This window comes from Trachemys scripta, chromosome 1 (genome assembly GCF_013100865.1).
Source record: "Trachemys scripta elegans isolate TJP31775 chromosome 1, CAS_Tse_1.0, whole genome shotgun sequence".
Taxonomy (NCBI): domain Eukaryota; kingdom Metazoa; phylum Chordata; order Testudines; family Emydidae; genus Trachemys; species Trachemys scripta.
In genome coordinates, this window is record NC_048298.1 from 99,354,088 (window position 1) to 99,370,665 (window position 16,578).

At 40.5% G+C, this 16,578-nt stretch overlaps 1 protein-coding gene across 1 annotated transcript; it reads right to left on the reverse strand.

Annotated features, from left to right (window-relative positions):
* Nucleotides 1–533: 533 nt before the first annotated feature.
* On the reverse strand, nucleotides 534–12,080 carry SPIC (Spi-C transcription factor). Its single transcript, XM_034758063.1, has 5 exons — nucleotides 12,048–12,080; nucleotides 8,647–8,740; nucleotides 6,167–6,282; nucleotides 4,020–4,128; nucleotides 534–961 (listed from the first exon to the last, which is right to left on the reverse strand). The coding sequence occupies exons 1-5, from the start codon at nucleotides 12,078–12,080 to the stop codon at nucleotides 534–536; spliced, it is 780 nt and encodes a 259-aa protein (XP_034613954.1).
* Nucleotides 12,081–16,578: the final 4,498 nt, after the last annotated feature.

The following is a 16,578-nucleotide window of genomic DNA, read 5'->3' on the forward strand; positions in this document are numbered from 1 at the left end:
TAGAAAATGTCACTAATGAGAAGTATTGGTTAATAAAGCTAGCACTAGCGGCAGGCAGTTGAACACCCTCTAACTCGTATTTCATGTGCCTCCATCTGAAAACAAGTCTGAGTAGTGGAGTATAGGTACATATGAACTCAGGGCCATACCCTGCCATTTTTCCATGCACAGACGTGCCAGTAAAGTCAGTGAGAGTCGCACGAGGATCAATGTCAGGATATGGCCTGTGATGTCAAACAGACAACAGGCCAAATTCTGATCTTGGTTACAGAGGTCTGAACCTGGAGTAATTCCTCTAATTGATATAATAGAGATCAGAATCTGACTAACAACTTCTGCTTGTACAGTCAATGAAAGTTTTTCATTCCCTGCAATGGGCGCAAAATTAGGCCAGCACTGAACCTTTCTTTTCTGATAATCACCCCCGTGGTGTGTGTGTGTGTTACATGTTAAAAGAAAAATATATATTGAGAGAAGAGTTGTGAGCTTTAACATATTTCTAACTCTTAAAAAGACAAATTAATACGATGTGTTTAGCCGTTAGCATGCTGCAGCTCATGGTCATTGTGATACATGTAATTATTATAAGTGATCCAGTCGTCTGAACACTGGTATTCTTGATTGTACTGAAGATACTGACAATAAACTGTTTCTTTTCCCAGGAAGTAAGACGGGGAGAGTCTTTGTAAAACAGCTGCACTGAACTGATATGTCAGCTTCCTTCGGATTTTAATGATTTCCCCTGTTCTTCCATAGTTCCTCAATGCTCTGGCCATTTTCTGGTATGTCATGACCTTGCGGTTTCCCTTTCTTTCTCCCCACAGCTCTGCAAGTTTCTCCTTGTTTTTGGAAACAAACTGGAAGACACCATGGGGTTTATCCACCCACTGGATGCAGTTTGCCATATCTGGGTCACACAGAGACTCATGAAGATATTCAAACAGGCGAAGCTTTTTTCTCCCTATCAAAAAAATAAAATGCAAGTGGTCAGAGCATAACTCAGATCCATTTTGAAAGGTGGGCAGCTGCCCTATCCCTGGAAAGGAGACTTAAAGGTAAAGTCTAGGTCAAGGTAGTACCCAGTCACAGATTAAAAGGCCAGTATAACTGGAGCAGTAGAAGACCAGTGCAGATTTAATGGGGCTATAGTTGTGAGATATAGACAGACTGTGGCAATAGGGATTTGATCATTACAAGATTGATAGTGGGGTATATGGTGACCATAAAAAACACTTGGCACTTTAGTAGCTGGCCTCAAAAGCGGCAAATCGAACAAGATATTTAGATAGACTTCTAATGAGTGCTGGGGGGAGCCCATAGTCAAGGTACACATTGAAATCAATGCCATGGAGCAATGCAGGAAAGAGGTTCTGAATGGAACCGGTCAGAATAGTTAGGTAAAAGGGTGTTGTTGTTGTTGTTGAAATATGCTGTTTTGTCAAAGCCAAAACAATTTGGGTTCAACAAATCGATTCTGACCAACTGGGAAGGTTTCTGAGGTCCAGGGTGGACTTGCTGGTCAATTCAAGAGAGAGATCGGAATCAAAACCCTGACCTTTATGATCACAAAATAGGCGTTTGACACAATTCCATTTCACAAAAATGTTTGAAAGTTTTTGTTTTCATTCCAAGGTAGAACTAAAACAAATTTTAATACCTCAAAAGTTGTCGTGAAACAGAATTGTCATCCTCCAGCCACCTCTGGTTCTGGAGGCTTAAGGTAGATTACTAGGAAACAGGCTTAACTCCAGGGCTTTAAAGTTGCTTTTCTCTGAAGTGTTTCTAGTTCCATGCTCAGAGCCAGCTAGACAGGGGATGAGAAGCCAGTGTAAAGAAGTGGGACTTAGGGCAGGTCTACAATAAAAGCGCTACATTGGTGTAGCTGCGCCACTGAAGCGCGTCTGGTGAAGATGCTCTCTGCCGACGGGGGAGCACTCTCCCATTGGCATAATTACTCCACCTCCTTGAGAGGCGGGAGCTATGTTGTTGGGAGAGTGTCTCCAGCCAACATAGCACTGGTGTGGACAGCGCTTAGGTTCCTGTAACTTGAGTCGCTCAGGGTGGTGGTGTCTTTTTCATACCCCTGAGCGACTTAAGTTAGATTGACTTGAGCGGTAATGTAGACCTGCCCTTAATTTTATTGAACACGGGGGGAAAATGTGGGGAAGGGAGAGTCTATGCAGAAGTTCCACTTTAACCAAAGCTAAAGCTAATACAATTTGGGGTGATTGTTTTAAACTAGGAGAGGGGAAGCTGACAGTTGCCCAGGAGCACTTAGTCTAAGCCAAGACATCTGCTAGGGATGACGGTAACCCTGCATCTGGTAAAAAAAAGAATAGGACAGCTGTACTGGAGGAGGAACCACTTGAGCTCAGAGGTACTTTCCAGAAAAGTAACAGGATGTCAGACTAAGGAGTTAATTAAAAATAGGCATACAGCTATGTAGCCTATAGGACTCATGTTATCTAAACAATATTATTAACCTCCCTAAAATCAGGCAACAGCTAGAAACAAATACTCTGCTACCACAATGAAAAGTTTAAAAGCAAAAATAAGTGAACTAGAATGTCTGGCAATGGAAGAGGGCCCAGGACATAATAGGCACTTCTGAAACTTGGTATAATGACAAAAGTCAAGGCACCCTGGCTAGAAACTATACAGGAAGTTGCAGCAGTAGCACTATCATTAACAAATTCCATATAATAAAGTTAAAAGTTTGGAGTGGAAAATCATTATGGATACAAATCCCAAATCAGAATAGAAATATACTAGTAGGGTGTATAGTTCTGGTCTCCTGAACAACAGAAGGATATTGAGTACACAGGGTTGAAAGAGAGCAAACAGGCAACTTAGTCTAATAAAAGAATAATAATCAAATGTATCTTCAACTAACAACATGTAAAATGGTCAAGTATTGCATTAGGATAAGTTTTAGAGAGGCCATATTTCCATATTTTTAGCGATTGCTTCTTGGAATACTGAGCTCTAGTGTGCGCCGGAGGAGAGAGGCTATTATTGACTTAGTCCCAAAGAGTTTATTCAAGAAGTAACTATAATTGAACCACTAGGTCATAGTGACCAAAGTATAATCAAGTTTAACATCAGTCAGCAAGGGAACATAGCAAAAGCTGGCACTCTGAGATTAAACATTAGACAGGGAGATTTCAAACACAACAACAGAAAAGGGAAGCTCCTCAAGAAGACCATCAAGTCAAAAAAGGAGCATTTCATCTCAGCATGAAGGCTACTTAAGTCTACCATAGCAGAGTCACAGAAGGCATGCTTACCCCTAAACAAAAACAAGCAGAAAGGCAAGAAAAACAGAGTGGTTAAATTGCAAGGTGCATGAGGTAATTCAAGCCAAACCAGATATCCTTCAGAAAATGGAAATCCAACTCTAATGAAGTCAATAGAATGGAGTATAAACTATGGTAAAATGCACAATAGAATTTAGGAAAGCTAAAAGGGAATTTGAAGAGCAAATAGACAAAGACATACAATAAATTAAAAATTTATTTAGGTATATCAAAAGCTTACCAGGGAAATGATGAGTCTGCTGGACCACAGGGAATAAAAGAAATAAACAAAGTGGATAAGTGGACATTTACAGAGAGCTAAATGATTTCTTAGCACTGGTCTTCACCACAGATGATTTACCTTTTTTCAGGTAAGGAGGTGGTATTGTCCAAGACTGAGATATCAAAAGATGTATCTATACTTGGAAAATGACAATATTCTAGTAGAGTAACATTTTGATATAGAGGGTTCTATAAATCACTCAGATGGCTAGATTATTCCAGTCTTTTTGCTATCTGTCTGCAGACCTCAGATCTTAATTAATTAAGCCCTCTGGGAGTTGTATTCCAGTAAATATTACATCAAAAGATTAATTAAATTTCTCCTGGTAATAGTAAAGTAAAGAATTGAGGAAATAATGAAAGAAGCATGATTCACCACTTCTAAAAGAAGGATTTGGAAATAACACAATGTTCACAGAAAGCAGAGTTCTTTCTACACACCTTTCCCTCCTTTTTGCTGGCTAGCAGTAGTATGCATCACTTGGTTTTCTGGAATATTCGACAGAGTGTGGTAAACAGTTCCTTCAGAATATAAATCTGTTGCACTATTCTTCAAGAAATTAAGACAACAAAGTGTTACCACCAGAAAACACCATGTGAGAAAAAGAAAACTTGAAAAGAACTGGCTCACTGGATAGCCTCACGAATCCTACCATTCGTCACATGACACACAGGAGATTTCCCCCCACCACTACTGTGTGTAGTACATAGGAGAAACAAGGTGAGTGAGGTAATATCTTTTATTGGACCAACTTCGGTTGGTGAGAGAGACAAGCTTTTGAACCACACAGAGCTCTTCTTCAAGTCCAGGAAAGGTATTCCTACCGTCACAGCTAAATAACAGATTGTTATAGCAAAAGTAGTTAGCACATATTTTAAGGGACATTCAAGGTAGAATGGTCTGTTAACACCCTCTGCAGTCATAGGACAAAAAGGGTGATTAGTGGGTTACAGATTGTAATAAACCATAAATCTAGTGTCTCTGTTCAGTCCATGATTTTTAGGCTATGTCTAAACTACAGGTTATATCAGTGTAATTTATATCGCTCAGGTGGATGAATAAATCACACACACACACACACACACACACACACACACATACGCCTCATAAATTACACTGACATAGGAACTGGTGTTGTCAGCGCTATGTTACAGAGGCTGGAGTAGGTAAGCCAACGAGAGAGCTTAGAGCGGCTACATTAGAGAGCTTTAAGCAGCACAGCTGCATTACCTCTTGGTGCATTGATGCAGCTGCGCTGCTGTAAACTCTCCTGTGTAGCCATGCCCTTAGTGTCGAGCAAAGTTATGAATTTAAGCTTCCCAGGCTCCTCTTTTGAAAGTGTTGGGTAGGTTCCCTTTGAGGATGAGGACTGAAAGGTCAGACATAGAGTGATCGCTTTGATGGAACCAGCTACCCGTGACTCTCACCAGGTCTTCCCACTGTGGAGGGGACTTTGTGGGGAAGGCAATGCAGCCTAGGGCCTATCAGCATACTATGAAGCAGACCATGGAGTAAGGGTGATGTTTTCTTTCAGTACATGGAAGACCACTCTCATTAAAAAAATGGAGAATGGTCTTGCAGGGTAGAGTTGTACCAAAGGGCCCTAACCCTAACCCCCCACCCCCCACTACTTTCCCCTCTCTAAAATTAGGCTGGTGGTGAGGCAATCACATGCACAGTACTTGGCAATCTTGCTTTCCTTCTTATAATCCGTGTCAGTCAAGAGAATCATTTAAAAACATCCTAAAATGGGGAGAGACTGGACACTGGAGTTTGTTCTTCTCAGCCTGCTGCCCAAATAATATAAAGGTAACCCTTCCCCACCTTCTTGGTAGTTTTGTCTGTTAGTTTGCACAGAGCTCCAGTGATTCACATTAATTGATGAACTGTTGTGCAAAAGGCTTAAGAATTACATCTCCATTAGTACCCTTTGATCTCCTCTAGCCAATGGTGTCAAATAGTTAATCTTGGTGCTAAAGAGAGACCATGAAACACACTGTGCAAAGATTTTCCCATGCAGTTTAAACTGAATTACTCCTGACTAGGCAGGCACCAAGTTTATAATCTGCAAGGGAGTGCTCCCCCCGGCTCTGCCCAGACCTCACCCCTACTCCACCCCTTCCCCTACCCCTTCCCCTAATGCCCCATCCCACCCCGCTTCTTCCCACCCACACTTCACATCCGCCTTGCCTCTTCCCTGCCTCTTCATGCCCCCGCCTCGCCTCTTCCTGCCCAGTTCCGCCCCCTCCCCCGAGTGTGCTGTGCCCTCATGCCTCCTTCCCCCCCCCAGCGCCTCCTGATGCTGTGAAACAGCTGATCTGTGGCAGGTGGTAGGCACTGGAAGGGAGGGGAAGGTGCTGATTGGTGGGGCCCGCCGGCAGGCAGGAGGCGCTAGGGGGAGGGAGAGGTGTTGATAGGAGGGCTGCTGGTGGGTGCTAAGCACCCACCATTTTTTTCCCATGGGTGGTCCAGCCCTGGAGCATCCATGGAATCGGCGCCTATGAGGTTGGATTTTTGTCAGGATGTGAAATATGAACAGCCAGCTTTCATTCTTATGGTTGCTTGCTACACTGTGTGATTTACTTACTATTACATTTCTCCAGTTGTATACTGGTTCCTCTGTAGGCGGTGCTGCAGAGTAGTTTGGACTTGCTCTGAGATGAGGATGGTGGTTGATTAAGGTCGGGCAATTTTTATAATCTACTTGAGAATTTGGAAAAAAAGAGAATGAGTGAGAAAAGGGAAGAAAAGGAAATAATTTTTGTTTAAATCACCTAAATCTTCCTTACAGGTCTACCATTTTACCTTGTCCTTCTCTGTCTGCCTTCTAGATTATAAATTCTCCAGAGCAGGGATTCTCTTAATATTGGTGGTTTATCCAGCACCAAGCATATAGTAGTCATATACTAAGACTAATAATAATAATGTCACTAGGTTGTTGGTTTTTTTAGTTTGACAGAAAACAGAATTCATGAAAAGAGGCTCATTGATCAATATAAAATAGTTTGGATAATAAAGAAAAGGCCCATGTTCACCAACAGGGCCGGCTTTAGGAAGTGCGGGGCCCGATTCGGATACCCGGTGGCAGTCTGGGTCTTTGGCGGCACTTCGGCGGCGGATTCTTCACTCGCTTCAGGTCTTCCGCAGCACTGAAGGACCCGCTGCCAAAATGCCGCCGAAGACCCGGAGCGAGTGAAGGACCCGCCGCTGAAGTGCCGCCGAAGAGCCGGACCACCGCTGGGTGAGTAAAAATTAAAAAGTTAGGCGCTCTTCTTTCGGGCGCGGGGCCCTCTTAGGCGCGGTGCCAGATTGGGGGGAATTGGCCTAAAGCTGGCCCTGCTCACCAAATATAATGATGAAAGCAGGGAACATCATAGAAGACTAAAACAAATGTTAGAATTGTTAGAAAGGAAAAGAATATTTTGTACACTTTCTATGCAGATGTCCATCAGTACAGCCAAGTGGAATGAAATAATAAATAGAATTCTGTAAGCATGATTTTAGGCAGTTCCATCCTATTGATCTGAAAATCTTCATAATGAGGGGCCTAGAGAATGTTACTAATCTAAATGAACTACAGGGAAAATATTCCTGTGGTGTGAGCATCTGCAATGCCAAAAAGAATTTACACTGAAATAACTAAAGTCCTCAGGATGTTTAAAGATAGCATAAGGGAACACTGGGTTGATACATCTGGAAACAATTACACACTGTTTAAATGAACAGAAGACGATTTTGAAGGGATATGCTTATTGCATTTTGAAATATGGGCCAATCCCGAGAAGTGTGAGTTGCAAATCCTTGGCATCTTTCTGGATTGGGCCCCTATGGATTTAGACAAGATCAATACTATATATGATACAAATTATCAACACTTGTAAGAAATTATATATAATGGGTTCTTCAGCCAATGTAAATCAGCATAGAATGGAGTTACATTGATAAAAACCAGCTGAGGATCTGGCCTAATGTATATATTACTATCTATGTATTAGACCGGGGGTGGCCAACCTGAGCCTGAGAAGGAGCCAGAATTTACCAATGTACATTGCCAAAGAGCCACAGTAATATGTCAGCAGCCCCGCATCAGCTCCCCCACCCTACTCCCAGTGCCTCCCACCCACCGGCTGCCGATCAGCACCTCCCCCTCCCTCTCTGGACTTCCGGATCAGCTGTTTCATGGCATGCGGGGGGGGGGGGGGGGGGGGGGGGGGGGGGCAGGGGGGGGGGCTGGAAGGGGGGGGGGGGGGGTAGGGTCTGTGGCAGAGCCAGGGGTTGAGCAGTGAGCACCCCCTGGCACATTGGAAAGTTGGTGCCTGTAGCTCCAGCCCCGGAGTCGGTGCCTATACAAGGAGCCGCATATTAACTTCTGAAGAGCCGCTTGTGGCTCCAGAATCACAGGTTGGCCACCCCTGTATTAGACTATTATAGGTTAACATGTCAAATAATAATATATGCCTCTTGGGAGAAATCTTGGCTCATTGAAGTCAATGGCAGTTTTGACACTGATTCAATGGGACCAGGATTTAACACTTTGTCTTCCTGTTTCCCCATTATGTAAAATTAACAAACAAAAAATAGAAAAGAGCTCAAGTTGTACCGTATTTTGAGTCAAAAGACCTCCTCTATATTGCAAATCTCAATTGACAGCCTGCCACTGTTTCAAGTTTTTAAAAGCCATCATGTTTACACTTAAAACCTATAAAATCACAATTTTCTAAGAGATTATCCAGAACTTAAACATTTTTGTGCATATGTAGTAACTTATCTTCATTTGTATTTAATGGATCCATCTTAATGTAAATTCAGTGAATATAGAAATCATTTGTCCTTGAATGTTTTTTTGTTTGTTTTTGCATTGCAAATCATTGTTGTATCAATTCATCCACAGTGTAATTTGCGGGACATTTTGCAGTTAAATACATCAGGAAAACTGATAAATGGCTGCTGCACAGTAATTATGAATACGTTGACAATAAGAAACTATTGTCCGAACAAAGCAGTCTAAGGTTTTTTGTGTATAAAAAATTAAAAATGATAAAGTATAATGAAAATAATTGTTTTTACCTGGTGAATACTGAATCTCACCATCAGAATGTTGCTGTAACACCTCTAAGGCATCTTCAAAGGCTTGACCCAATATGTCTTGGTCAGAATAATTCTGTAAGAACAATAGGTTTTCTGCTTGAAATCAACAAAGAACAGCTTTGATACTTCAAATTCCAAGTACTTGGAAAATCCCAAATAAATAGAAAAATATAATAGATTATGCATAGAATAAACCATCCTGGAAGAATATAAATTTTGCAGATACTGACAGACTGATCCTATAACCGTTATACATGTGACTAGTTTCTGGTCTTTTGAGAAGTCTCTTTGAGATCAACAGGACTATTAATGTGAGTATAATTACTCATGAGTGCAAATGTTTCCAGGATCATGTCTTTAATTTGCAGCAAAAGTTTACAAAAAATTGTTGAATTGTTTTATAGTCTTTAATAAGAAGTTTTATATCTATAATATATTAAAATTAATGTTATGAAACAATAACATGGAAGTGGCTTAACATGTGACACACAAATTAGGAACCGAAGGCTACAATATTGTAAAGAAGCATATAGGAAGCCACATTGTGGAATTTTACAAAACCACTTTTTGCCATTTGTATGGCAGTTCGGTATTTTATTCAAAGTAGAGATAACAATAATTTTGCAAACTATGCAAACTCCTAAGAGTTTTCTAGTAGTAAATTGGAAGCTGTTCTTAATGAAAAATAAGAATAAAGGGACTGCAGACTTACCATTATTTAGATACCAAAGTTGCAATCCTGTTTAAAAGGAAACAATATTATTTTCAGGTATTTCAACATGACTAAAATTACTTCAGTGGAATCAATGGAGTTACTCCAGATTATTAAAAGTGCAACTCAGGACAGAATGTGAAATATTCATGTAATTTACATCATTATCGATTAAAAACCTACCTACATTTAGAAAGTGCACTTTGATTGAAATTTTTAATATAATTAATATTAAATTAGTTACAGCATTGATTTTAGAGAATTGTCTTGGATTTTGTATTAAAAATTCCACACAATTTCTCAATATTAATATTTCATGGAAGCACCACGTTACTTTCACTAAAAATATTAGTTCTGACATTATTACCTCACATATCTAACCTCTATATATGAACATTTTAGAGAAATTTTAAAGTGACTATATATTGCTATTGGCATTAAATCTTGATTACCTTAACCTCTTATTTCCCAAAGATTATTGGCCTGACTCAACTGCAGGTGTTTAAGTCTTTCTGGTTTTCAGACATCACTGAAAACAAGAATAGTTTTTTTCCCCTCATCATAATTTAGCATATGTATGCATATACATAGCCCTCCAGAGTAATTGTCAGTCCCTCAAGCAAATTAAGTTGTTTTATAAACAATGATGATAGATTAATTTTTAACCTGCTGAACATAGAATATATGTGATGTGCAGTATTATGTATAGATGGTTTCTTAGCATTTCTTTTGGCACATATAGACATATATATTTATGCAGTTTTATATAATTTTAGTTTTTGCTACCTCTCTGAAATGTGCCCTGGAATTTTTTTCAGTTTTAAGTGTAATATTCAAATTATCTTAAAAATTCAATCAATCAATATTTTACCTCGTTAAAGATTTGATCCTGCTCCATTGAAAACAGTGAAAGTTTTGACACTGACTTCAATGGAAGTAGAATTAAGCTCTGTAAGAGAATCTGGATGAGGTATTTAAATATAAATGAGAAACAAATACTTTGTTCCTAACTGACCGTAAAGATCTGACCTGTTAAATACACTCCTGTAAACAAGTAGCATTGTATTTTAAAATGTATAGCAAGGTACTGTCTAATTTTATAGATGTCTTTTAAACCCTTCCTGACTAAATTGTTTGTTACCATATATGTGATTCTGAGGATCTAAACAAAAAGAGTGAAATCCTGGCCCAACAACATCAATGGTTGTTTTGCCATTGACTTCAGTGAGATCAGCATTTCTCCTCAATGTCCTGTCTCTGTAACATACACAGGAAGGACCAAATTGCTCTTTGGTATAAAACTATTGATTTTGATTTCAGAGGTAACTGAAGACAGATTTTGGCCCTGGTATTTGTTGCATACTGAGCTTTAGAATTGATTTTAAAGGCTTGATCTGCATTGCTGAAATCCATGGGAGTTCATATTTAAAACCAGCATTCCTGGCATTTTAATTAACATACATTTCTTAAAATGGAGCTGTTTTATCCCACCAAAACTCCAGACTAGTAAGTGGTAAAGTTGATTACATTGCTACAATAATTGATGGCTTACATAGCCTAACCAGGTAAAATACTGGTAACCACTGAATGACTGTACCGTTTGCAGAGCTGAAAACAGAGAAACCGAGAGAAAAAAAATCTGAACACTTACCTAAAATAGAAACTTCACGTACAACACAAAGAACCAGTTATATAAATAATGAAGGACTGAATTATTACAGCAATAGGCTGGCAGAAAGGTTGCATTAAATAGCTGATTTTGGGGAAGTGCTTCAACTAGGGGTTTTTGTTTTGTTTTTGAGCAAAGGTGCAGCACAGTGCCATCATAGTTTTTAGTTTTGCATAGGGCAATAGATAGAATGACTATGTGCTGCAGAATGGTTTTTCCAAAAGAGTAGCAATTTACTTTGGAATAAAGTAAAGAGTTTAAACTATTGCTTAAAACGTGCAAAATTATAAGCAATTAAAACTCATTCTGTGTGACTGTGGAACAACCTTGTAAAATTGTCATGAAAATGTTACAGCCCAGGTACAAAATTTGCTTGCCTTCCCTTTGCCATGATGATTGGGGTGAGATGTTGGAGTGGAGAGAGAAGTGAATATTGTCCCAGCCATACCGGAAGAAAGACAGGAGGCAATGGATGTGGTTTAATTAGCCCACAACCTTATTCACTTAAAATACCTGATAATAAATTATACAGTGCAGGTCATAATTTCCTTAATTGTTCCCCCCAATTTGGGATGGCTGCTCTCAGCCCTCCCCCTGCCCAACCTGGTCCCAGCCAGCCTGTTGCTGGGACCCTGCTGCCATCCCCTTGTATGAGGTTTAAGGGGTCTGGAAAAGGAGAGGGGTTGGCTCCCTGTTGTACCAGATGTTAGGAGTACTGAACCCCCTTTCCTCGGCTTCCTTAAGGGAGCTTTTCTCTAAATTCCTATCCAATCTATTTTATCCGATAACCTTCCGTAACTAGTGCCTATACTCGACATCTGTCACAGCAATGTGCCAATTAGTTTGGATGTCTCCCCCACCGTCCGCCAGATTCACCAATATTTACCAATTCCTTCCCTACTATTGGACAAAAATACATCTGCTCCCCAGTCAGATGGGTGTGCTCCCACCCATCCTGAATAACTGTGCCCAATAAGATATGTGCAGACGAGTAATTACCAATTCCTCTGGATCACACATGAATTTATACATCTCCCAATTTACGTGCCTCCTGGCCTTATCGTGAAGGCTTTGTGGCTCCATGCCATACCCTCCACTGCCACATTTCAGACCAAATAATTGTCATAATAACCCAGGAAAAAATCCTGGATCTGCCCCGAATCCCTCTTAACTTTGATTATCAAGTCAACCCACTGACGTGCTCCTAAATCATTGTGAAGTGAAAAATAATCATGTCTGGGCCCAGATCCACAAAGGTATTTAGGCTCTTAACTTCCACTGATTTCAATGGAAGTTAGGAGCCTAAATACCTTTGTGGATCTAGGCCCTGGTGTCTGCAGTCATGGTAACACATTTTACTCATCCATCAATCTTCCCTGAGAGGGTGACCTTCTAGGATTCTGCTAGTAGAATTTTAGAAATTGCTAGTAGAGTCTAACGATTGTGCCCAACTACCTTTCCCCAACAATGGGCCAGATCCTCAGCTGGTATAAATAATCATAGTTACATTGGTTTCAATGCAGTTATGCCAAGTTACACCAGCTGACGATCTGGCCCATGTATAAATTAGGAAGAAAGCTTCTAAGATATAGAAAGATCTAAATCAAAATTCTTGCTGGGTACAGTCCAGCGCTCCTGATTTTTGGGAAAGTTCCTCTTCTCACTGGGATCTAGGTAGCTAACTTTTCAGAAACAGACCCATCTATTTTGGCATGTTTTCCAAATTGCCCTCCATTGCATGCCATGCAGTGCTGTAAAATAGCAGGTTTCAGAGTAGCAGCCATGTTAGTCTGTATCCGCAAAAAGAACAGGAGTACTTGTGGCACCTTAGAGACTAACAAATTTATTAGAGCATAAGCTCTAATTTATTATGCTCTAATAAATTTGTTAGTCTCTAAGGTGCCACAAGTACTCCTGTTCTTTTTGTAAAATAGTATTCACCCAGATGAGCCAAGCACTGTCTTTAACAAGTTCAATGTAAAGCTCACATAAGTAGAATGACTGTCAATTAGTAATACTACACATGACTCTGAACTGTGAGTATAACTGATTTGCAGACAAAAGTATCTGTGGGTGCCAAATACAAGGGCAATTTTGCAAAACTAAACCTTCAAGATATCTGACATTTTTTCCTAGAAAAATACAGTACAGTAATAGTTCAGTGTTGGTGTTTTAAACCTAGAGTTTCATTTTTACAAATTATTCTGATCTGACTTGTGTTTTTAAAGGAAAATAAACAGCAAGAAATATTCGTAAAATTGTGAATCATAACTCAGTGTGTGATGTGGGACTAAAGCTGATTAAGCAATTAGCTTCCTGTTCATCTGCTCAAGTTTATGAAATAGTTAAACTTACAGTTTTGCTCTGTAATGTGAGACTAAAACAAGTTCTATAGTTTACCCCTTTCTTGCAACAGAAACATAGTGACAAATCTTTTCAATTGTATCAGATTTTTAAAATAAGAATGAGCTCTAAAATATGTAGAAGAAATTTGCCATATTTGTACCTGTTTATATAGCATTAATCCAGAACTCTACAGGCAGATTCTGACCTCAGTTACACCAGAGCAAACTCTGAAAAAACAATGTTTAAGTTAATGAAATTAGACAGGTGTAACTGACATTAGAATCTGGCCCCATGGGTGCTAGAACAATGTGTATAGTGGGGGTGCTGAGAGCCACTGAATCAAACTGTAAATCCTGTGTATAATGGAAACCACTTCAAGTCAGGGGGGTGCGGCAGCACCTCCAGCACCTCTAGTTTCAGCACCTATGACCAAATTCTTGCTGTGTTCTTATCAGCTAGAAGTGCTTGTTGACAGATAAGTGATGCATTATTGCAGGAAATATTGTGGCCTGCACTTGTATCTAAGTCTGCATTCAGGTTGTTATTATTCCATATCACAATTACCCCTGTGTTGTTCATCTTGGCCATGGACTTGTAGTGAAATTGAGAGAGGGTCAAAGATAGAGGTTTACAATGTTAGTCCATAAAAATTAATCTCTCTCTTAAATTAAGTTGCCTGGTCCGTGTCATCTCATTGACGATACCAGATCATATTGTAAAGAAGGTGAATAACACTCATTTTCTGTTTTCATATAGGATGGTAAAACATAGTATGATCATAACTGCAGTTCTTGTTTTGTATGGTGGACTTAAACTCCCTAATTTATTTGGAGAATAGCACTTTCAATCTTCTACATGTTTTGAGCTGCCAGTTAGGACTTAATCTTACTCCTTTTGAAGTCTATTGGAGTTTTGGATTTGTAATGTAAAGAGTGTCTCAAACTCTGTGCTTCAGCTAACATTGGGTATCATTATTAAAAAGAATATACCACAAGAATACTGGAGTACTAGCATTCACAATATTCAGAAAGCTTGTCTAGACCAACGTGCCAGTCTCAGCCAGGTCAAATGTATCCATGGGCTGTATTGTATTCTCACACAATTGTATGAGTATATTGCCAACATATTGGCTGGAGGCAAAAGAGACATGAGTTCTTTGGAAGATGGCAGGTATAAAGTGCAAAGATTTTAACACAGATGAAGAAGTTATAAGGAGAGTGGGATGTGAAGTCTGGGTATGGGATTGGCTGCAATCAAAAATATTATGATGGTGGGGACACTGTAGAAGACAAACAGATGACAGGATGCCAAAGAACATAATGCAAATGCAGCCAAGGTCAGTCAGGCCTAGAGGCTGACCACCAACTAGGTGGCAGGACATTGTGCACAGGGACATGACCAGGCTGGGTTTAATGGAGGAACAAGCTACGGACAGGAATGAAAGGCAATGCTGTAGTGCTCTCTATATCTGTAAAGATGCTTTGGGATGAACAGATTATTGACCAACAGTCAGCATTAAATGTGACAGTAAGAAACATATATATATTTACATGAACTGTGAATGTCCTTTTATCATAGATAGATATAGTATCTGAATGTTCTCTAAGAAATGTATTTCTGTGCATCTATAATGTGTCATTGTATTAGGTATAAATACTCATGTGAATATGGTAATTGTTATTATTCTATAATATCATATCTATATCTCCATTTTACATGTGCCTTCATATAGAACTAGCCTGGAGTCTACATCAGTTAACTGAATGTGCTTTCAGTCTTTGCAAGTCTAAAGACCTTTGAAAACAAAAACTTCTAAAATACTAGACTGGTGGGAAAATTGTAAATTCGAAGGATGACTTCTTTCTTTTGCATCACTGAGGAAATGATACTAGAATAGCCTTAGGTTTTCTAAAGTCTCTTGTTCTATGGAGGTAAATATTTAGGGCCATTATTTCAAATATAAGTGTTCAAGTTGCACTTGAAAAATATGCTTGTGTGAATACAGAGAGGTGACTAGGTGTGCAAAATATGTAATTGCACATGGAAAACAGGTACTTGCATGCACAAGATGGGAATTGCCTGTACAATGCCCTGAGTGGCAATTGAAGCAGCATATTTTGCATGGGAAGTTATCTGTTTGCACCCAGCACGTACCCATTGCATACACAATTTTTTTTTTTAAAATTAGGCCCTTAAAGCTCTCCTCAGGCTTGCTAATAACAATTAATAATAATGTTTAGCACTTGCCTGGTGTGCTTTTTTATTACTATATCTCAATGTGGTTTACAAAGGTGGGTAAATAACATTATCCCCATTTTACAGATGAGGTAAATGAGGTATATAGAGAGAAAATGAACTGCCCAAGGAAGAGCTGGGAATAGCACTCAATTATGCTGACTTCCAGTTCCAGATCCTGTCAACTGGATCACAGTACCTCACTCTGTGCTGAATTCTCTCTCCCCTTGATTTCTGATGGTAAAATTATCACACTGATTATATACTGCAAAAAAAAAATCCATATCAGCAAGTCTCAGAGCCTGGACCAACTGACTCAGGCTTGGGGGGCTCATGCTACAGGATTAAAAATAGCAGTGTAGACTTTTCCACTCTGGTTGGGCTCTGAGACCCACCTCCCCTCACAGGCTTTCAGAACCTGGGCTCCAGCTTGAGCGAGAACATCTACACTGCTATGTTTAACTAGGGTTACCATATCTCATAAATAAAAAAAGAGGACCCTCCATGGGCCCTGGCCCCACCCATTTCCCACCCCTAGCCCCGCCCAAACTCCGCCCCTTCCCCACCCTAACTCCGCCCCCTCCTCCCTCCCACTCCCAGCCAGGGGGAAAGGGCTGCCCCAGTGCTACCAGCTTCATGGTTTCCCGGGCAGCCCCCAGACCCTGCGCCCCCAGCCGGCGCTTCCCCAGCACAGCTGGAGCCCGGGAGGGGAAGCGCCCAGCCGAGGGCACAGGGTCTGGAGGCTGCCCAGCAAACCGTGAAGCCGGTAGCGCTCGGGCTTTGGGCAGCCCCTATGCCTCCGGACCCTGCGCCCCCAGCCGGGCACTTCCCCTCCCGGGCTACGGCGGCGCAGGGTCTTGAGGCACGGGGCTGCCCGAAGCCGGTAGCTCTCGGGCAGCCCGGCTCTTAAACAGAGCCTCCAGCGGCTGTGGCTCTGTGTAACTGACAC